At 57.0% G+C, this 21256-nt stretch overlaps 1 protein-coding gene across 1 annotated transcript; it reads left to right on the top strand.

Moving 5' to 3' along the window:
- Nucleotides 1–3436: 3436 nt before the first annotated feature.
- On the top strand, nt 3437–20233 carry LOC127014577 (L-gulonolactone oxidase-like). Its single transcript, XM_050894020.1, has 12 exons — nt 3437–3475; nt 3852–3953; nt 4595–4720; nt 6161–6255; nt 7851–7941; nt 8652–8837; nt 16962–17069; nt 17509–17585; nt 18506–18655; nt 19053–19217; nt 19683–19773; nt 20105–20233. The coding sequence occupies exons 1-12, from the start codon at nt 3437–3439 to the stop codon at nt 20231–20233; spliced, it is 1359 nt and encodes a 452-aa protein (XP_050749977.1).
- Nucleotides 20234–21256: the final 1023 nt, after the last annotated feature.

Raw genomic sequence — 21256 nt, forward strand, 5'->3', positions numbered from 1 at the left:
CAATTTCAGAAGGCATTGCAGTTGGGGATTGCACTGCAATTTGGGAACGCGTTGCAATTTGGGAATGCATTGCGATTTGGGAGTGTGTTGCAATTTGGGAATGCATTGCAATTTGGGAATACACTGCAACTGGTAATGCACTGCAATTTGGGAATGCACTGCAGTTTTGGAACTCATTGCAATTTGGGAACTCATTGCAATTTGGGAGTGCATTGCAATTTGGGAACGCACTGCAATTTGGGAACGCACTGCAATTTGGGAACGCATTGCAATTTGGGAGTGCATTGCAATTTGGGAACGCACTGCAATTTGGGAACGCACTGCAATTTGGGAACGCATTGCAATTTGGGAGTGCACTGCAATTTGGGAGTGCATTGCAATCTAGGAACGCGTCGGCCGTTTGTGGTGCAGATGTGACAGTGAAGAGAGTAGCTGCAAAGGCAGGAGATTCCAGCAGGACCCCGCTGCTGGGCCAGCTCAACGCCAGCAGCTGCAGAGGTGCCAGCGAGGGTGCGGAGAGCGGCCTCTCCCAGCTCCCATCCCCATTTTGGCCGCTTTGGAGAAGCCCAGTCAGGCCACAGCAGCCGGTAACCCCGTGTCACCCTGGCAGTGCAGGAGAGCTTGGCTGTGTCAGGGTCCCCAGCCCTGCTCTCCCCGTGCAAACGGGGGACACCACGGTGCGCCGGGGCATTTTTCATCCCACCAAAAATGTCATCGATGCACAAATAAATTCACCAATAGCTTCAACACCTGGCAAAACTCCACTGTTTTCTTTTTTTCTTTTTTTTTTTTTCCTTTCATCCTTTAATTGAATTATTCCCTGCTGTTCAGCTGGAATTAGCCGAGCTGTGACATCCCTCCTGGATGCAGGCGAGAGCTGGCGGCAACCGAGGCGGTGGGGGAGAGCTGCGTCCCTCCTTGCGTGCATCCCCTTCACCCCGCACTGTTAATGAATAATCCCGTGGGGTTTTTTTTGGGGGGGGAGGTTTCGATGACCTTTGCACAGCGCTTGGACCCGGAGCTGTTAGCTGGGCAGCCGCGGAGGTGTCTTGACCCCAATCGGCTGGCCCCCTTGGCGTCTATCTGGGCTCGAAGATGTGCCGGAGGATTATTCATTAATTTGCTGCATTGCAGCCAGGAAAACATCAGCAGGGTTTCAGGATGGTCAGCAGGTCAAGGAGCTTTGAAGGTAGATGTGAAGAGCCATGGAAAAAGCTGCTGGAGGTGCTGTGAGGTCCTTGGCAGGCTGCACAGCGCTCCTGCTCTGTAATTAAGAAGCAATTTCTGCCCCCCCCTCCCCGCTTCGTGATTGTGCTGGAAAGGCCGGGACTCCGAGGTTCCTGCGAAGGCAGCTGCCCGCAGCAATGGTTCCCTGCCCGCTCGGGGCTCAGAGCGGTGCTCCCGGAGGTCACCTTGCCTGAGTTAGCCGGCTCAGAAAAATCGTTATCATCCCCTCCTTAATGAGGGACCGGGAAGGGTTTGCTTATCACCAAAGCGCAGCCACAGAGCGATGCAGAGCTCCTGCAAATCGCCGCTCTTCGCCCGTCCTTCAGATGAGACCCATTACCCGGCCGGATCCTGTCCCCCCCCTTCTGCTCCCGGTCGGAATGCAGAGTTTGGGGTGCAAGGCAAGCGTGCAAGGCATGGAGCACCCTGCTCCTTGCAAGGCAGGGAGCAAAGACCCCCAGCGCCCATTTTGCACGTGGCGATGCGATGCAGCGAGGCCGTCGCATCGCTCACTGCCTGAACCCCCCCCGTGCACCCGCTGCCAGGTCCCCCTAAACTTGGCAGGGCCTTTTCCCTATTCACCCCTTTGCCAGCTTGCCCAGTGCAAAGGCTGCAGGTTCAGGGGACCCGCTCCAGGGCGAGGACCCCCAAAAGGGAAGCGGCTTCTCCCCAAAACCCTCGGAGTTTGCAGCATCCTTGTAGGACGCGGGACCCCAAGTTCAAAGCCGTGCCCGGATCCCGCTCTGCCAGCTGGGAGCAAACGGCTCAGCCCCTCTCCTCCCCCAGGGAATCAGGCAAATCCCAAGGGGAGGGCTGTTATTCATTATCCTTCCAGCCTGGAGAGAAGCTCCTTGTTGACCCACAGGGCAGGAACAAGCTCTGTCAGCCTTGGACCGGCCAGGATCGCTCCTTGTCCCCCAGTGCCGGAGCAGCCGGAGTCCCGCTCACTCCAGCAGCATCTTGCGGAGAGGCCGACGGGATGGTAAGGAAAAGCCAAGGCAGCCGAGAGGGGAATTTCTCAGGTTTTGGGATGGGAAGGGTGGTCCAGGCAGCGTGGAGCCACGCACCGTGGTCAGGGCGATGATGCGGTTTTATTTCCACCTTTGAGATGGATTTAATAACCAACATCGCCGTGATGAGAAATAGGAAAGGTGTCTCGGAAAAGAGGGAGGGAAGGAAAGCCGACAGATTCCCTGGATAAATCAGGTCAGGCTGTGGCTGCTGAACAGGAGTGTTTTCTAACCCGTGGGTTTTCAGTTTCCTCCATTTTGTTCTTTTGGGTAGGTTTTTTTTTTTTATTTTTTTTCTCTCTCTCCCCCTCTCTGTACCCTGGCTCACAGACCAGCTCCGGGTTTTAACTGGCATGGGGGATGCTGTGGGGCAGCCCCAGCCCCATCTCCCCTCGCCCGGAGGGCTCCCCGCTGCTATCTGGGCTATCTGCAATAGCTTCCTGATGGCCCTGGCTCCAGGCAGTGTCACCTCCCAGGGCAGGGTGATGGGCCATCCACTGTCCCTGCCCTGCCCAGCCCCTAAAAGCAACCTGGGGGGGCTGGGGTGGTGAGGGAAGGGGGTGGCAGGGGGGAAGGATGCTGCAGACACCCCTGGGAGAGCCCCTTCTGCACCCCTGGAGAAGTTTGGCCAGTTTTGGGGGTCTGCTTTTTGGATGGGAGCTTGAACCCATCATAGAGATGGGGAGAAGGAAAACGAGCTGAGGGCAGAGGAGGGAGCCTGGCTGGGGAGGTGGAAGGTGGAGGGTTTGCTGATGGAGAGGAGGCTGGAGGGAACGGGAGGAAGGAGACCGCAGGAGGTGGCAAGGGAATAAATCCTCCCCTGCAGCCAAGGTGGGACACGGGTTGTGTTGGTGGGGCAGCACGTTGGATCCAGTCCTGCCTGGGGCGGGGGGGATTCACCATCTTCTCTGGGGCTTGGTCCCCAACCCTACGCCAGGTCCTTCCTTGCCCAAGCCCCAGTTGGGCTGGCCATGGCCGTGGAGGTGCCCACCCGAGCCAGGACCCATCCAAACCACCCCGGGGATGCCCTGCCTTGGGTTAACCCCTGCTTGGAGATGGGATGGGGCTGGGTCTTTGGGCTGCACCCCTTCATGCCAGGCCTGGGGACAGTGTCTCAGGGTGGATGGCTGAGGTTCCCAACCTGGTCCCAGTCAGCCCCTCATGATGAGGCCATCTGGGGGACACTGGGCCACGAGGCCATGCCCATGGGCCATGAGGCCATGCCCATGGGCCACGAGGTAGGTATGGGTGCTGAGACCAGGTCTGAGAGGAGACCAGAGCAGAAGAGGCCATGCAAACCCAGAGGACCCCAGCACACGTCATGCCGTAGGAGGAAGGGACGGGCTGCGCTCAAGGGAGATGTCTCAAACAGCCCAGGGGGTCCTCCCACTTCTCCCCACTGACTGCAAAAGGAGTCCAGGCTGACTTGCTCACATGGAGACATCTCTGCTCTACAGACTCCAGGGGCTGAGATGAACCTCTGTATCCATAAATAATTAATCCTTTTGGAAACCTGGCTCTGGTACAGTGGTCTTGGCAGATGAAGGATGGGCTGTGTGGAAAAGCAGGGGAGGCACTTGGTTTCTTCTGCTTTAGCTCTTGTTTTTGGTCCAGGTTCATGGCCAAGGAGGAGTCAAGTTCCAGAACTGGGCCAAGACCTATGGCTCCTCTCCGGAGCTGTACTTCCAGCCCACCTCAGTGGAGGAAATCCGGGAGGTAAGGAAGGTGCTTCCAGGAGACAATCCGTTAGAAATGAAGAGGAGGAAAGGCCAGGAAGGGCTGTGATGCTCCATCATGTCACAGATGGTGACAGAATGAGTCCTTCCCTGAGCCCCAGGAGATGGCCCATCCTACAGAACTGCACATGTTCTCCAGCAGATGTGTCAAACACCTAAAAGATGCAGAAAACTGGCACGCCTGGCCCCAGTTGGACTCTGTTCCTTGGGCACCAGCTTCTGGCATCCTTCTGGGGTCCCCTGCCTGCCCCAGCTGCCATGCTGAGGGGTGGGAGTCCTGTGTCATTTTTGTCACCCCAGAGATGCCTCTGTCACCCTAGGGTGTCTCAGGTGGGCATCGCCTCTTTTGGGATCATAGAATCATAGAATGGTTTGGGTTGGAAGGAGCCTTTAAAGGTCACCTAGTCCAACCCCCAAGGATGATCCCAAGGGCTGTCTTAGGAGATGTGTGGGCTCCGGGGGTGATTTTAAGCCCAGATGATGAGTTACCCAAGTAAATGGATGTCAACCATGGGTGACATTTTAGCTTGGGATGTCTCACAGTGCCTCTGCCACCGCCCTTAGCTCACAGCTTTGAGGGAGATGTTGGATGCTCAGGGCCGCCTCTGGTTGTCTCTGCAGATCCTGGATATGGCCAGGCAGCGGGACAAGAGGGTGAAGGTGGTGGGGGGCGGTCACTCTCCTTCGGATATCGCCTGCACCGACGACTTCATGATCCAGATGGGGAAGATGAACAGGGTCCTCAAGGTGAGACCGGCTTCTGGGAGGTGGCGTGGTGGCTGTGAAATGTGGTGGCACCGCTGTTTGTGCGGCCACCGAGGGCTGGGAGGCATTGTGCCAATGCTGCCATACCCAGGGTGGGAGGTGAAAGGATGGAGAGGCTTTCCTCTCCTCCCAGCCAGGAGTTTTCCCAAACCAGACCCTGAAACGCTGGTGCAAGACTGGGGAACGCACATTTTCCCGGTGTAAAAGCACCTCGCGTGCATTGGAAGCATATGGAGCAGCTATGAAAATGCCCAGAAGTGATGTCTTCCCCACGGGCGTTCAGCGAGGGCTTAACCTTGGCACGCTGTCCTCATCGCAGCATGGGCTGCTGGAGGTCCCTGGCAGGATCATCTTTCGCGGCTCGCTTGATGCGAGCTTGCAGAGGTGCCGTAGGCACAGCAGCCCGGCAGAGACCCGGCTGGATATTTGTGGTCCATGGTTTGTTCCTGTGTCAGGTGGGAAATATCCCCGTGGGAGATTGCTTCACTTGATGACACTGGGAAGGAAACAGCTCTTCCTGGTTGCCTGTGGATCATATCCTGAACAACTTTGGGAAAATGAGAGCCGCTGAGAGGTTTTCCTGCCCTCTGCTTTGCATCCAGACCTCTGGCATGTAGGGAGATACTGGGCTCTTGCTGGGGCTGCATGGCTGGCTGGCTATAAACACTGAGAGAACTGACTCTGGGCACGTGTGCATGCCTGTGTGTCACGTGTGCATGCACACATATGTGTATGCACCTGTGTGTCACGTGTGCATGCACACGTATGTGTGTGCATGCCTGTCATGTGTGCGTGCATGCATTTGTGCCTATATATGCACGCGTGTTTCTGTACACGTGCATGCGTGCGTATGTGTGCAGCTGAAGATGAAAAAATCCTGACTCTAGCAGCATATTTGGAGAGCTGGATCATTACTGGTCATTAACAGCAATAATTAATTAAGGAACGGCTCCCTCCCTGACAGCTCTGTCTGCCAGAAGCGGGATGAATAGCTCCTAATGGTAATAAGCTCTCCTTCCTCCAGGAGCTGGCTGAAGCTGGCTGAGCAAGGCAGGAGGGCAGAGTGAAGAGGTTTGCTGAAGGTAGAGCTTTCCTGGGGGAGTTTCTTCTCCCTTGCATTGACCAACACCTAGGAGAAGTTTATGGGAGAGGTTACACACCCCTGAGACCGGGGAGAGCAGAGGGGAGCAGGGTCTGGACCAGGGGCAGGAACCAGTGGCACCATTGGGTTGGACGTGGTTTGGGTTGGGTGAAGGTCTGAGAGAGGTGGCAGCGCAGGATGGAGGAAGTCCCTCGTGGTACGTGGCTCTCCTGTATAGACATTATCAGCTGCGTTGGTAAGAGCAGAGGTGTTTTCCATGGGGTGTTTCTCCTCTGAGCTGTGTGACCTTCCCCTCTGCCCTCCCATCCCATCCTTTGCAGGTCGACAAGGAGAAGCAGCAAGTGACGGTGGAAGGTGGGATTTTCCTCTCGGATCTGAATGTCGAGCTGAGCAAGCACGGGCTGGCCCTGGCCAAGTGAGTGGGACACGTGCGTGGGGCCATCCCTGGGCGTCCTCCCAGCTGTCCATCCTTGCCCCAGATCAAGTGCTGGGACGTGGCAAAACAGGGATGTTTGAAGAGCTTTTACTGCGGAATAGGGATGCTTACTTCAGGATCTGGTCTTCCACCAGGGTCCCGCAGACCGCAGGTCAAGCCCCTCCACGATGGAGTAGCTGATCCTGCCTGGGAGCAGGAGGCTGGACAAGGGGAGCCTTTATCTCCACACCAACCCTGTTATTCTCACTGGACCCACCAGGCTGGTCCTTTCCGTGTCACGAAGCAAAACTCCACGCTCCCTGGCCCTAAAAAGATGAGACCACCCCTCCTAGGGATGCCTTGCACGGGGCAGAGGCTGACAGCAGGCAGCTGCGGGCAAAGGAGGCTGATGGTAGACAAAATTAGGCTAGAAATGATTTTTTGGTGGCAAAGGGCAATTAGCCATTGGAATATCTTAGCGGGAGGCATGGGAGAATCTTTGCTTTGCATTGCCTTGGGATGTCTGCTGTCCCCAGAAGAGGAGGTGGAAGTGATGGGCTGGGGGTCCAGGGCAATCCGGGGGCAGAGGGTGGGATGCTTCGAGCTGATCACAGCTGATTCCTCTGCCCCCAACACGTGTGGTTCTCCCTTGCAGCGGGTGTCGTGCCGAGGGCTTGGAGAGAGCCCCGTTCAGATACGGGTTTGCAAAGGATAGAGCCATATGGAGAGCATCTCTCACACTCAATCTCTTTCATCTGCTGACCTCAGGGAAGAAACTGCTCTTTAATTACAGTCTAGCTCAATATCTGCGTTCCTCTGTCGATAAAAGTGATGAGTTTGCCAGAGCCCTGGCCAAGGCTGGGGTGAGGGTTCAGAGAAATAAGCCCCACCTGAGCAGACGGCCAGCGGTGCGGGTAGGGTGAGCAAGGACTCCTTCATGGAGGGCAAATCCACCGAGGGTTGCAATGGTCGTAGAAACCACGTCTGGTTCAGGAGGTCCCTGCTCCCCAGCTGTTGGAAGCTGGAGGAGCATTTGGGGGAAATGGCAGGAACAGCGCAGTGTTTGCTTCAACCTTCTGCCATCCTCACGTGCCCGCCTTGGCCATGGTTGGAGGGTCGAACCTTGGTCTGCAGACCTTGTGCTTGTGGATGCTGCTTCCAGCCCTGCTCCACAATGATGTTTCTGGGGTAAACCCAGGTTCCTCACCCCTTGCTCTGAATGCATATGGGAGGGATGTCTCCACCCCAGTGAGTCACTCCAGGCTGATGGGAAGAGATGGGGACTTGCGAGATGGGACACAGCTCAGTTGACCATGGTGACCTGGGCTCACCAGCTCCCTCTTCCTCCCCATGGACTATAGCAGCATCCTGATAGATATGTCCCACGGAGACGTGCACGCATGGCCAACAAACCCACCCGTTGCTGCAGGGTACCCTGAAGGGTGGAAAACCCTGCTCGTTGGGGCAGGGGGACATGTCCTGGAGGTGTCTCTGTGCAGGATCTGCACGCAATGTAACGCCTGGCACGGTGGGCTGTGCCCCACGCCGTGTCCCACGCGCTGAGGTCCTCACCCAGCCCTTTCGTCTGCCCGCAGCTTAGGAGCCGTTTCTGAGGTGGCAGCGGCCGGTGTGATCGGGACGGGGACGCACAACACAGGGATCAAGCACGGCATCCTCCCCACCCAGGTGAGAGGCGGGTCGGGAGCGTGTCGATGCACGGACATCAGCATCTTAAGGGCTTCAGGGGAGATGTCCCATCACCCGGTTTGGGTCTGGTGTGCTCAGCCCTGGGGTAAGGAAAGGAGCACACTGCAAGCAGGAGGGGCCCTGTCCCCCCGCGTGGAGCTGCTATGGGGGACCCCCAGGTCCCCCACGCACAGTGGGACCTCCTCATCTGCCAGTCAAAACATAATCCAGCTCAAAACTCCTCTGTCCCTGTGCTTTATGGTCTCACAATCCGATGAATAAGCTCGGTACCAAAGGGAAAGCAGTTCTTCTTGTATTGGAGCCCCCCAGAACCAAATCTCTGCAGGGCCCAGGTCTGTTTTTAACTAGACACTTACGAAAACCCTCCACTCCTAGCTCAAATCCTGTATGGCGATTCCACCGATGGTTATGGAGAAGTGAAGTAATTTGGGGGAGTTTTACTTCTTTATTTGATGGCTTTTCCTAGCATCCCCCAGAGAGAGAAGGGCCCTTTTATGTCACTACATCAAAGGGGGCAGGAGAGGGGGCTGGTGGAGCCAAGCTCAGCAGAAAGCACCCTGTGATGACGGTCGTGGTATGGGGGTCTCCCTGCTTAGCCCCCAGCCCTAAGTTTTGGGGTGGCTGCAGGGTCTTGGCATGGAGATGGGACACACTGAACGCTCGCTGAAGCTTTGCTCCCCTCTCGGCAGGTCGTAGCACTCACACTTCTGACAGCCTCGGGGGAGATCCTGGAGTGCTCCGAGTCCATCAACGCGGACATCTTCCAGGCTGCCCGCCTGCACCTCGGCTGCCTGGGTGTCGTGCTCACGGTCACCTTCCAGTGCGTGCCCCAGTTCCACCTGCACGAGGTGGCCTTCCCCTCCACCCTCACCGAGGTACGACGTGGGCGACGCTTTCAAAGCCTCCCTGGGGATAAGCAAAGTTCTCGGTGAGGTGACACGGTCGGAGGAAGACTGGGAAGTAGTTACGCTCTGGTGGAAAATCCCACACGTGTGTGTAGGTTGCACCCCTTATGCATCTTCGTGGCGTGCCTCACGGTGTCCTTTAAGCTGGAAACATCTCCAGGGTGACAAAGGAGGGGAAGGCGAAGCCATGTTTCTTAGCAAATGCCACTTTAACTTCCCGTGGGTGGGAACAGCATCTTCTGGGAACGGAGCAGTGCGGGTAGTGGGATGGGGAGGAGAGGTACTCGTGAGGGCCACCTCGGCACCACGTAGGGCAGGTGGGTGGTCGGGACCTGCAGCAAGGCGTGCATTGCATCGTGCAGTTGACGTTCAGGAGCAAAGCAGGGTTTGGGGTGTAGCCCCTCGCGCGGTTGCAAGCTGAGCCCGTGGGGCGGTGGGAAATGGGGGTGCTGAGTCCCCTTGTGCTGTGGGACGACATTTGCTTCGTTCCCAGGGGGGCTGCATGGAGCAGGGGTGAGGGCTGAGCGTGCTCTGGCAGCTTCGCTGGCCACAAAATCTGGGAGGAGGCTGGGTGGGGAAGGCCAAGCTTCTGTGAGTCTACAATGAGGAGTTCTTCAGTCCTCGCAAAAAAAGCAGGTGGGACCTCTGCACCTCGCGCTGGGACCCTCTGCAGCCACCCCTCTGCTGTCCATCCTCGGGGAGCTGGGCAAAGAGGGAGAGCTGCGGGGAAATGCACGGAGATGAAAGTAATTTCCTTTATTTATTATTCCTGGTGTTTTTTGAGAACTGCAAGGCACCATCTCTGGGAGAAGTTGTGTCCATTCCCAGCTGCTTTCAGCTCCACATCTGGCTCAGGACGGCTCAGGGGTGTGAAGGTGACGTGAAACCTCACCTCCTTCATCATTGCCGTGCTCACCCCTGAGCTGTTCCCAGGCTCCTCTTTTAAAATTAGTCCAGATTGATGCAGATTTTTGCATTTATCCAGCCTGAGATTCGACTAGCTGATTTTACTGTCCCAGATCAGCCTCCGTGCCACCCTGGGGCGGCTCGTGGCTGCAGGAGGAGGCTGGTGGCTTCCAGTGCCCTCAGGAACCTGCCAAAGACTTTCTGTGCTCACCTTGGGCTGCGGAGAGTGACCCTGAGCTGGGACATGGCTGTGTCCTTCAGAGACATCCTCTGGATCCTGACAGGGGAGATGGGACCACCGTGCTGCGGGAGGCTGCTGTGGGAGGGCTGGCCTGCCTGGCAGGCAGCAGGCAGGCAGGCACTGCTGCCTGCTGTCCTAGGCATGATCCCCAGCTTGGAGAGGATGTGTTGGCATGGGGTACATTGCAAACCTGAGATCCAGGAGAGCAGAGGGCTCCTGCTCAGGAGAGACCTCCTGGCTGGGCTTGAGTTGGCCGGTGCGAGCTGCGTGGCACCGGTGGGACCGAGGCAGGGGAGAGGAGGGTGAAAACGCTTCCCCTGCTCTTCTTGATTTCACCTTCGATTCAGATTTGGGGCTGGCAAGTTGCTTGGCCCTCTGGAAGGACAGCCAGTGCCCTCTTTAGGGAACAGGCTGGACTACGAGACCCCTGTCAATGTCCCCGTGTCCTGACCTCTCTGCAGCATCATCCTCCCTTCTCAGCATCAACTGTCCCCTGCCTGACTCAGCCCGGAGGTGACAGAAATTGGACCCCCTCCTCCAGCTGTATCCCTTGCGTACAACCCCGTGGGTTTTAAACTGTTCCCCCGTCTCGTGAGCAATGCCTGAGCCTCGCTGCAGGCAGGGATAAGCGAGGGGAAGGGCAGCCGCAGCCGTGGGGAGCTGCGTCGGGCTGTGCAATGCCAGCGGTCCCACCGGAGCAGGGATGGAGGTTTGCCGGTAGCTTCATCATCAGCCGCAGCGGGGCTGAGCACGGAGGCTCCAGCGCAATCAAGTTAGAGATGCTGAAGGAGCTTGCAGGCGTCAGCGCTGCCGCCCTCGGCACTTGCTTCTCTCCATGGGAAACGTCACCGTGAGACGGATCAGCCAACGCCTCTGCTCCGTTTAACCCGGTGTTCGCAGGCGCCGGCAGGTCAGCGGAGATCTGGTAACTCCAGGCACGCATGACTAAGCCTAATGCAGATTTAATGTTCCAGCTGGAGAAAATTGCCCTTGCTGGAAATCCTGGGCTGGTCTGATGAGCTGATGTGCTGCCTGGGCTAAGCAAGAACAGGGAGAAGACTGTGCCTGCGCTGAGCCAGTATCCCCCGAGGCAAGCAGTGCCTAGCTGGGTCCCGGAGGAGAGGAGTAGCATCCCGCCGGGCATGGCTGCTCCCACGAGCCATGTGCTCTCCGAGGAAGTGCCTTCTCCCATCTTGTTGTCTCCTGCTGCTCGGCTAACAGACAGCCTTGCTTTTTCCAGTGACAGATGGGCCACTTAAAATAGTCCATGAGCATCTCGTGCTCTTGATAATAACTTGGTCCCTTCTTCTGTGTGAGGTCAGGGTATTTTTCGGGATGAGGCTCTCCGTCTTCCAGTGTGAAAGGTTGGGTTTAACTCTTGGGTTTTTTTGAGCTGAAGTTGGGACAAACCGTGCTGGGGATGAGAAGGAGTGTGACGGGTGACACATTTCAAGGGCCAGACTGAACAAATCCCTTACCAGCATCCAACCCCAGAGCTGCATTTGCGTCGTGTGATGGAAAACTCCCTTTAAACCAATTGTCACGTTGCTGCTGGACTTGTCCGTCTCCGTCGTACCAAAGGCCCAAATCACCCAGACTAAGGTGTGTGGCACTAGTAACTGGCCCATCTGGGACATCCCCAAGGGAGGTGGCTTTCTGAGGAAGGTTTCTGACCTGCTCTCTCATAGATCAGGATCTTGCATGGCTCTGAAGGTTTCACATGCTGTTTCCTCCTCGGCAAGTTCTGCTGTCCCACCATCCATCCTCTCCCTGTTGTCCCCTCTTCGTGGCCATGTCCCTCCTGAAGACAACATCTTGCATGTAGCCTGTGAAAGGGCACTTAGTCAACCATGGAGAGCAGGAGAAGTTTAGGTCCTTGCTCGGTACGCAGCTGAGACGCTGGGGACGGTGTCCTGGGATGCTGGTACAGAGATGCTCAGTGCTGGAGCGTGGTTTCCTCCAGCCCAGCTTTCCATCCCCGACAGGAACCAGGCTGAGACAGGCTCATTTCCCTGGAAAAAGGCATGAAATGCCCTTTTTTGGGGCAGTGCATCTCCTGGGCTTTACGAGCTTGGGTCTCCACGTGGCTCTGTGGCCAACGGTGGGTGTGATGTGGTTCCCTCAGAAAGCCTTTTGAAGGCCCAGTGGGCATTTCTACAGAGCGATCTGAAGGAATTCTTTCTCCTGGGGGCACATCAAAACCGACTTTCCCTGTCTCTGCCATTATATAAACTCCTTTTAACTGCTGGATGCATTTCCTTGGAGCCTTCCCACCCTCACGGAGCTGGGAAGTTGGATGGAGCGAGCTGTTCCATCTGATGCTCAGCCCCTCCACGGCTGGGACAGCCTGGCACAGCTGCCGTATCGGGATGTCACCTACTGCCTTGAGCTGAGCGATCACCCAGCTTGTCCCAGGTCTCCGGCACCAGATCATCGCTGGAGGCTGCAGCATCGCACAGGCTGAAGCCTACAGAGAAGTGGGCCACCTGCAAGTTGAAAGACCTGGTGGCCTTCTAAATGCTGTGTGGACTCACTGCGTTCACTGGAAGGAGTTAGATTTCTGGGTGGGGAAACTGAGGCATGAAGTCCACCAGGAGGAATGAACCAGTGGAGGTGGAAAGGAACCTCTCCAGGAGCTTGGATCTGCTTCAACCACTGATCGTCTTTGTCCTCCTGTGAGGTCTGACATCCCCGCTGGTCCATCCTCAGCAGCATCCTCATCCGTTGTCTCATTTGGGTCTCACAGGTCCAGTTCCAGCCCTGACTAAGGACAGCACAAGCCTTCGTTAAGCCGGGCTCATGAAAAATAAATAGTCCTTGGACAAAAGCAGCAAAATTTGTTGCAGGATTGATCCGAGCTGCGGCACTAGTAAAGCTCTGAGAAACACTGTCCTTAATTTTTTAAGGACTGAATTATTCAGTGCCCCGTTGGGGTGGCTTGAACACCACCAGGAACGGGAATTTAACGCACTTGTGCAGTATCTTCTTCATAAGCCCTGATCCAAAGCAACCCAGTGGTCCTTGTGCTATGCCATGGGCCCCTGGGCTTACCGGGAGGTGGACAGAGAGGTCCACGCGTGTTACCCGAGTCCGTTAGCGTGTCTGCCTGCCTGCTGTCACCCCCCGAAGAGCAGCTGCACCAGAGCAGTCGAGAGCCGGAGCACTTCAGGGTCTTATTTTTCCTGGGAGCTAGGAAGGGAGGACAGAGGAATAAGGGAAACCCGCCAAGATATTTCTCCAGCCTGCAGTGAGTTCATTACCGGTGTTTCCAGTTTCAGAGGTGATGAGTTTGTGTTTAGTGGCTCAGGAGTATTTTTTGCCTGTGAATTGCCTGTTTGCTTCCTGGGCTGTGACTTCCCTGGTGTCCTGCAGCAGGGAGTTCCCCGCTTTAGATGCATTTAAATATGTTTTAATGTGGTGGGAGCCTGCCAGCTCCTTAAGGCTTGGTCCTCACCCACCCTGCCAGACTGCTCGGACCTTCACTGCATCCTCTAGCACCTTTCCTCAGCCAAATTGCCAGCTTGAGAGTTGTTTTACACCTCCTAATCTACCTTTTAGCTAGGAAACTTAAGTTCACGTGCAGGATAACCCATCCTGAGCAGGGCAGGTAGCCCAGGCTGAGCTTTACCCTGCTCAGCATCGTCCGCCTGGGCTATGCCCCCTGCACAGCTCAGCCCATCTTTCCCCGTCCCTCGGGGCTGTTAGGAGGGTGAAATGAGAATGCACTCTATAAATATTAATGCCATTATCAATTCTCGGTCATCGCTGCTCCTCGCCTGCTTCCAGATCTCCGGCTTTCATGTCGAGTGGCCCAGCGAGGCGGAAGAGAATAATGGCAAGGGAGCAGGTTGCTTGAAATATTTAAGCCTGAGTTATCTAAGACATTGCAAATAATATATGTGTCAGAGGAGCCAGGCTTGGATTTGTGGTTATATAAGATCTGCATGCTTTCTTTTCTGGCCTCGTGATTATCTTTATCACTGGGATAAACTCAGCTGCTCTAGCTGCTGACGACCAGGAACAAGGCACGGGACCGAGAGGGTTCGTTGCACAGCTGAGGTCACCAGAGAGACCTGCAGAGCATCCCTGGATGGTGGCAGGGATGGAGTCAGCCTCCAGGCCTGCTGGGAGGCTGATGAGGATGAGGATGGGTCAGACTCAGATATGATACTTCTTTCCCTGATCTTTGCAGCTTTGGGGCTTCCTGAGCTGGAGGTGGTTTCTATGTATGCAATAAGGCAATGATTTTCTCATCCGGGAGGGTCTCTGATCTGCTTCTGGACCCACGCAAACTTTTAGCCACCTGCAGACTTGCACAGCTTAGCGACTTGGTGGGTGAAGAAGTCCTTCTTTTGGTCTGAGCCTACCACTTCCTAACCCTAACCCTAACCCTAATCCTAACCCTAACTTGAACCCTAACCCTTGGGGGGATGTCCCAGGCACCTGGGATGGATCCCTCAAGCCCGACTCCCCCAAGACCACCCACCCTCTCCATTGCTGGGCCTGACCTCGTCCCTCTTAGCCAGAAAGGTTGTTCTTGGCCTCAGTGCATGGACATGACTCTTCCAACCAGGGCTCAGACGCCGTCCCCTGACGCGGTAGGACCCTGCCAGGCACAGGCAGCGCGCAGGCAAAGGGGGAGGCTGAGCATCCGTCTCCTTTCCCAAAATGTGAGCTCCCCATGCTCCCTGGCTCCCCTTCATTGCTCTGAGAGACCTACGGGACATGTGCTAGTGACTTCTTGTGCTTCGTCCTCCACAGCACCTTGGCCACATCTGCCGCTTGTCCTTTCCCCGAGGACCATCTGGAGCAACCAACCCTGCATTGCAGCAGGCAGGGTGCCTGACCCTCAGCTCAGTGAGCTCTCCGAGGGCGTTTGCAAGCAAGCAAGCAAGCAGCTTCTTTTGACCCAGCCTTTATGAAGCAAAGGGATTTGTTCTGGGCTCCTGGGAGGGAAACTGAAGACAAGCAAAATCCCCCGGGTCTCTGCATGCTCCAGGATCATCTCCGTTGTGTACGTTGGCCACGTTACAGCAACAAGATTTCCACTGCCCAACCTCTGCCTCCGACTCCGGCACTCAGCCAGCAGACAATGTTCCCAAGGGCTCCCGAAGCCGGCTCGCTCGCTGCCTTCAGCCCTCGCCCGCTGCGCTGTAATTATCCTACAAAGTCGCGGGCTTATTTTCTTCAGACCAATATCACGAGAATCAAAAGCGCACATTGAAAAGGTCACCCCGCTAGCAATTTGCTTCTGCACTCAAACGCGGCGGCTGGAAGACAAACAGACGTTGGCAGGATCACCTTGGGAAAGCTGCATCCTTCTTTTCCCCATTTGTTTTAGCTCCTCGATGCATTTGTTCCTAAACCAAACCCATGAAAACGTGGGGTCGTAGCTTTTGCCCTGCTTCTACTTGCACAATCATTAACTGTTTCCAAAATAAGAACTTCTCTGGTCAGAAAATAGGCTGTTTTGGGAACATCTTAGAGAGATTCTGTGGCTTTTGGGGAGCTGCAGATGTGAAGACGAAGCCAACAGCATTGGCATTAATTCTCACCAGTTACAGGAATGCACTATTTGTCTTCCCATCCTCCCTGCTTTAACAGGACCTGCTTTAATGTTACGGCAGTGCGACCCCACAAAGACCCTCGCCTTATGGCAGGGTCACAGCAAGATGCTCAGTGCTGAAGCGGCCCAGCCTCGTGATTAATAGCTCATTAAGACAAATAACTCAAATGACCCAGCCGGAAAGGAGCAGCTTCACAGCTAAGGTTGCCGCGACCTTCCTGGGGTTATATCCATGGGTCATTGCACCTTCTCCTGGGTCAAGCAAACTCCTTGAAGCAAAGCTGCTGGGTTTTTAAGTCTTTCTGCAAAGCTATGGGAGATCTCTGCAGGAAGAGCAGGTTGGAGAGGCTGTTTGCAAGAGGGAGAAGTGCTGGCCTGACTGAGCTAGCACCATGCAGGGGGTGAGCACAGGGTCCCTCCACCCTTGCACGCACAGGCAGGGAGAAGGGACGAGGGCTGAAGGGTCTTTTCATTTCTGCGGGTGCTGCTGTGTCAGGCAGCGGGGTTTCCTCCAAGTAGCCCTGGGACAGGACCCTGCTGGCCCTGGGAACAGGCTGAGCATGTCCCGGGGCTGCGGTCACCCCCTCGAGCCCCATCACCTGCATTGTCCTGCCAGTCCCCTGCCCGCTCAGACTCCCCTTACCTCGCTGTCCTCGGCTGCTGGCAGGCAGCTTATCCGAGGGAGCTGCCTTTCTTAAAGCTCTTTTTTATGTCTTTATGAATAATTTGGCAGTTCTGCATTGGAAGCGGGGGATGTCTCTGGGACAGGGCCATGTAGCGCATTCTGGCTCCATCCCCTGTTGTATCCCAGCTCCATGCCTCATTGCCCCGGGGCTCCAGAGCCGCAGAGGGCTGTGCTGCCAGGGTGTGAAAGCTGGGGAGGGCATCCCTGACGCTGGACCAGGAGGTGGATTTCGGTAGCCCCCAGCATGCCCCACTGTATGGCTGATGGCTGGAGGGGGGCCCTCCAGCCCTGGCTGCGCTGCCTCGTGTCTGGGAATGCCTGATGGAGCAGTTTGGGGGCTGCAGAGGTGTGATTGCGGGAGGATGCGGGGTCTGAGCTCGGGTGCGTGCCAGATGCAGCCCTAGCAGCATCTGCAGGACGGGGGGCTCTGCCACGGCTGAGGCAGGGGAGATGATGGGCATGCTCGGTTCCCTTCCCCAGATGTTGGGTCCATGGTCTCCATGAGCCCCTTGATGTGTGGCTGGGCTGTATTGACACCCGAGGCTTGCCAAGACTCTGCAGACAGACTCCTTGGACCTTGCCCAGCATTCCTGGGAGTCCTCCGAGGTGCCTCCAAGCCCTGCTCCCAGGATCCCTGCTCCATGGGGGACACACACGACAGTCACTGACCAGCCCCCATTTCTCTGGTTGTTGCAGGTCCTCGATCACCTTGATGACCACCTGAAGAGATCCCAATACTTCCGATTCCTGTGGTTCCCTCACAGCGAGAACGTCAGCGTCATCTACCAGGATCCCACCAACAAGGCAGGTCCCGCCAGGCTCCATGCGGGAAGGGAGAAGGGCCCGTGCACAAAACTGGGTGCCCTCCCAGAGCCGGCATTTTAGGGTGGGCTTGCAATGCAAGGGCTGCTGGGGGGGCTGCTCAGGGAAAGAGCATTTTGGGGCTGGGCTGGGCTCTGCCCATGCTCTACAGTCTGGGGGTCCCGGGACACGGAATGCAGCTGGGGCTGTCCAAGCTCTCCGCATCCTCATGACAAAGCCTGGTCTCTTCCTGGGACTGGATTTGGCCCTGTTTCATCATGGGAGAGAGATTTGGGGAGTCCTGGGGTGCCCTTCTCCAAACCCCCGCTCCCAACTTGGTCCTGGTCCAGGCATGTGCTCCCACCTCCGTGCCTGCTGGCAAGAAAGCTGCAAACCCTGCTACTCCCTAATGACCATCATCTTCCTCTGCTTGGCTTTGCAGCCCCCCTCTTCCTCCGCCAGCTGGTTGTGGGATTATGCTGTTGGCTACTATCTGCTGGAGTTTCTGCTCTGGATCAGGTAAGGGCATGGTCTGGGCAGTGGTTGGGGACAAATAGGGTGGGGTGGCCTCATCCAGATCTGTTCTCTGCATCTCTACATTGAAACCTGTGCTGCTTTGCTGGGAGTCTCAGGGAAAATGGCAAGGGAAGACTGTGACCTGGAGCACCCGCATCCCTGGGGAAGAAGGAGATGCTTGTTCTCCTCCAAGCAAGCTCCTGTGCAGGAGGAGCGGATTTGGGCTGGGATTGATGTCTGGGGCTGCACTGCCCTCTCGTGTGCACAGAGATGGAGCAGCGTGCCGAGGCGGCGCGGGTTTGCGGCAGCAAAGGAGCTTTTTGGGGGACGGTGTTGGCTGTGAGCATGTCCTGAGCACCAGGGTGGAGACAGGAGATCCAGCCAGGTCGTGGAGGCTAGGCTGGGAAGCAGGACCCTGGTGGCAGAGGAAAGCCAGGCTGGACTCCATGAAGAGGGAGAAGAGGGACTGTGGCCACTTAGGACTCTAAGGGGTCCACCCTGCCACTCCACCCTGTCCCCAGTAGCTCTCAGTCCCCCAGTGCGAGGATGCCCAGTGGGCATGGGGTCCTGGGAGGCACTGGGAGGCACTGAGGTCTCAAGGGGGAGCGAAGGTGATGACCGAGCACCCCTTTTCTGCCTTGCAGCAAGAGGAGGAGGAGGGAGCTGAGGGCAAGAGTGCAAGCTCCAAGCTCAGGTGGGGTGAGCACAGGCAAGCTCCCGGCAGGGCTGCAGGACCCCATGGGCTCCAGCACCCTCGGAGGGTTGCAGCTTTGCTGCTTTGCTTACAGGCCCTTGAGAGGGCATCCCCTTGCCCAGCATCCCCGGGCTGTGGCTTGTGGCATCACAGCTCACAGCCTGCCCTTGGCAAATCCCTGGGCAGGAGCTCTGGGGTCAGATCTCACCTCCTGCTCTCTCCCCTGCAGCACCTTCGTGCCCAGCTTGGTGTGCTGGATCAACCGCTTCTTCTTCTGGCTCCTCTTCAGCTCACGAGTGGAGAATATCGCCATCAGCTACAAGATCTTCAACTACGAGTGTCGCTTCAAGCAGCACGTTCAGGACTGGGCCATCCCCATGTAAATGGCTCTGCAGACCCTCTCTGTCCATCCCCAGCCGGGCTGAGTGCCTGAACCTCGTGCCATCCCCTGCCTGTGCTCTGCCCCAGCCCAGGCTGCCTGGAGCAGGAGCAAAGCCATGAAGAAAGGGACCTGGCTTGGAGGCACCATTCCTACCTGCAAGCTTAGCATGGGGACTGTTCTGCATCCCTGTCCTGGGGTACCAAATCCATGCCACACCATGTCTTGGGGCTTTGTGAGCCCAAAGCAATGGGAGGGATGTGCCGGAACGTGCCAAGCCATTCCCTGAATTAGCATGGGGCCAGGGATGGAGCTGTAGGGATGGGGGTTCAAACCCAAAGAGAGCTGCCTGCGCCCATGCTGGCATTAACTGGGGCTGGGGGTTTCTCCTGGGCAGTGAGAAGACGAAGGAGGCTCTGCTGGAGCTGAAGGCTGCCTTGGAGAACAACCCCAAGATGGTGGCTCACTACCCCGTGGAGGTGCGCTTCGCTCGGGGGGACGAGATCTGGCTGAGTCCCTGCTTCCAGCGAGACAGCTGCTACATGAACATCATCATGTACAGGTGAGCCATGTCCCCATTCCACCCCCCTCTCCTCCTCCTCCTCCTCTTCCTCCTCGGGTCAGTGTGCTGGTGCACCAGGAGCCATGCCCAGAGACCCGGCAGCAGCAAACGCCCAGCTCAAACGCACCGACATCAGCTCTTGGCTGGCACTGGAGAGCTGGATCAAACGAGGTCCTGCACCTTTGCCCGCTCACCCCACTCAGACATTTGCAGGCACCAAGCCAGAAGGGATGGGGTGGCCTTGGAGCACCCTAGAGCCACCCACCCCTGTTTCTTGAGGATGTTGTCCTACGTGAGGGTCCACTGGCCAAGTGCCGGTGGCATGCTGGTACCCAGAGGGTTTCCATCACCCGGTGCTGGTCAAAGAGCCTGTGATGAGTGTGGGGTTTTTTTGGGGAGGTTTCCTGGGTGTGCAGACCCCCCCACAGCCCCTACTAATGCCCTCCCTGCCCGACTCCCTCCCAGGCCCTACGGGAAGAACGTCCCCCGCCTCAACTACTGGCTGACCTACGAGGGCATCATGAAGAAGCACGGTGGGAGACCACACTGGGCAAAGGTACCGACAGCCCCGCTCCTCTGGGAGGGGTGGGTCTGCAGAAGGGGGTCCCTTCCCCTTCTCCATCGCAGCTCCTCATGGGAAGGTGGGGGTTTGCAGTTGAGTGGGGGTCAGAGAAGGGCCCCCACATCAGGCTGGTCCCAGGGGGAGATGGGTGCCTCGTGGAGATGGCGTTCCCCTGTTTGCTACCCACCCTGGGCACGTAGATAAGGGGATGGAGGTCCCACCACTTCTGCAGGGGCTTCCCACAGCACGTGGTGATGGGGGCCCAGGGCCAGCGACACGTTCCCCAGTGATGAGCATCCCCCCCGGGACACTTTCTCTTCTGCAGGCCCACAGTTGTACCAGGAAGGACTTTGAGAAGATGTACCCAGCCTTCCCCAAATTCTGCTCCGTCCGGGAGAAGCTGGACCCCACGGGGATCTTCCTGAACGCCTACCTGGAAAAAGTGTTTTATTGATGGGGGCGATGTGGGGGATGGAGGAAAAACCAGCCATCACCCTCAGTTCTCAGGACACCCCAAAGCTCACGGTCCTCCGTGGTCCCAAGGTGCTGCACCCCCAGCTCTGCCCTCATCTGTCGTGACAGCAGGCAGCAAGGGCTGGCCCCACGGGCAGGGGTGTGCTCTGATCTCAATGCTAACAAGGCTCTGAGGTGCCTGGAAACCTCTCCTAGAAACCAGCAGCTTGGGGGGGACCATGTCCCTGTCCCCCCGAGACCTGTAGAGCCCCAAGTGCCTCCTGTCCAAGCCAACATCTCAATAAAGACCTTTCTTTGAGCAGACCTTATCTGAGCTTGTGCTTTCAGCCTGGGAATGTGTCTGATGGAGGTGCCCAGCCTTGGGGACCGAAGAAGGGGCTTGGTGTCCCTGTACAGCCCCACTGCGGGGGTCAGGGCTGGGCATGGAGACCAGAGCCCATTGCACAGCCTGGGGCTGGTGCCATCCACGTCCCCGAGCTCAGGCCATCTCCCCTCGCAGAGTCACGCAGGCGGATTTTGGGAGGAAGAGGCTGCTTGCCCAGATCCACCCCAGCCTGGCTCGTGTTGGTGTAAGGGAAGCCACGCATGGGCAGATGGGTTGTGTCCTCTTCCCAGGTGGGACCGCAGCTGCCCCATGCTGCCAAAACCTGCAGGACATGCTCCTTGGGATCCAGCGGAGTGACGCCCATGCTCCTGTCCCTCCTCTCCTAAAAAACGTCCCTGCTAGACCGACCCGAAGGGTGCCGGTCCGAGCCCTGCTTGCATCGCTAAGAGATGGGGAAGGGGACGTGGATTTCTCAAGACGAGCAGCAGGATTCCTCAGGATGGCCAGGACAGATGGACAGCAAGTCGACAGTGCTTTTAGAGAGACACCGTCCCAGCGCCATGCAGCCTCCCTGCCCTGCGGGGTTGTGTAGGAAGCAAGTGCAAGATTTTATGGGAGACGAGAGTGATGCTTGTCCCCAAAACTTGTGACACGGGTTGGTTTGACCCTCTCCCACTC

This window comes from Gymnogyps californianus, chromosome 3 (genome assembly GCF_018139145.2).
Source record: "Gymnogyps californianus isolate 813 chromosome 3, ASM1813914v2, whole genome shotgun sequence".
NCBI classification, from domain to species: domain Eukaryota; kingdom Metazoa; phylum Chordata; class Aves; order Accipitriformes; family Cathartidae; genus Gymnogyps; species Gymnogyps californianus.

Excerpts from the sequence above, each read along its gene's own strand:
- LOC127014577 (XM_050894020.1), top strand. The coding sequence starts at position 3,437 with ATGCCCATGGGCCATGAGGCCATGCCCATGGGCCACGAG. Across the intron at positions 6,256-7,850 it reads CACGGGCTGGCCCTGGCCAA|CTTAGGAGCCGTTTCTGAGG; the intron begins GTGAGTGGGACA and ends GTCTGCCCGCAG. Across the intron at positions 19,218-19,682 it reads ATGAACATCATCATGTACAG|GCCCTACGGGAAGAACGTCC; the intron begins GTGAGCCATGTC and ends ACTCCCTCCCAG.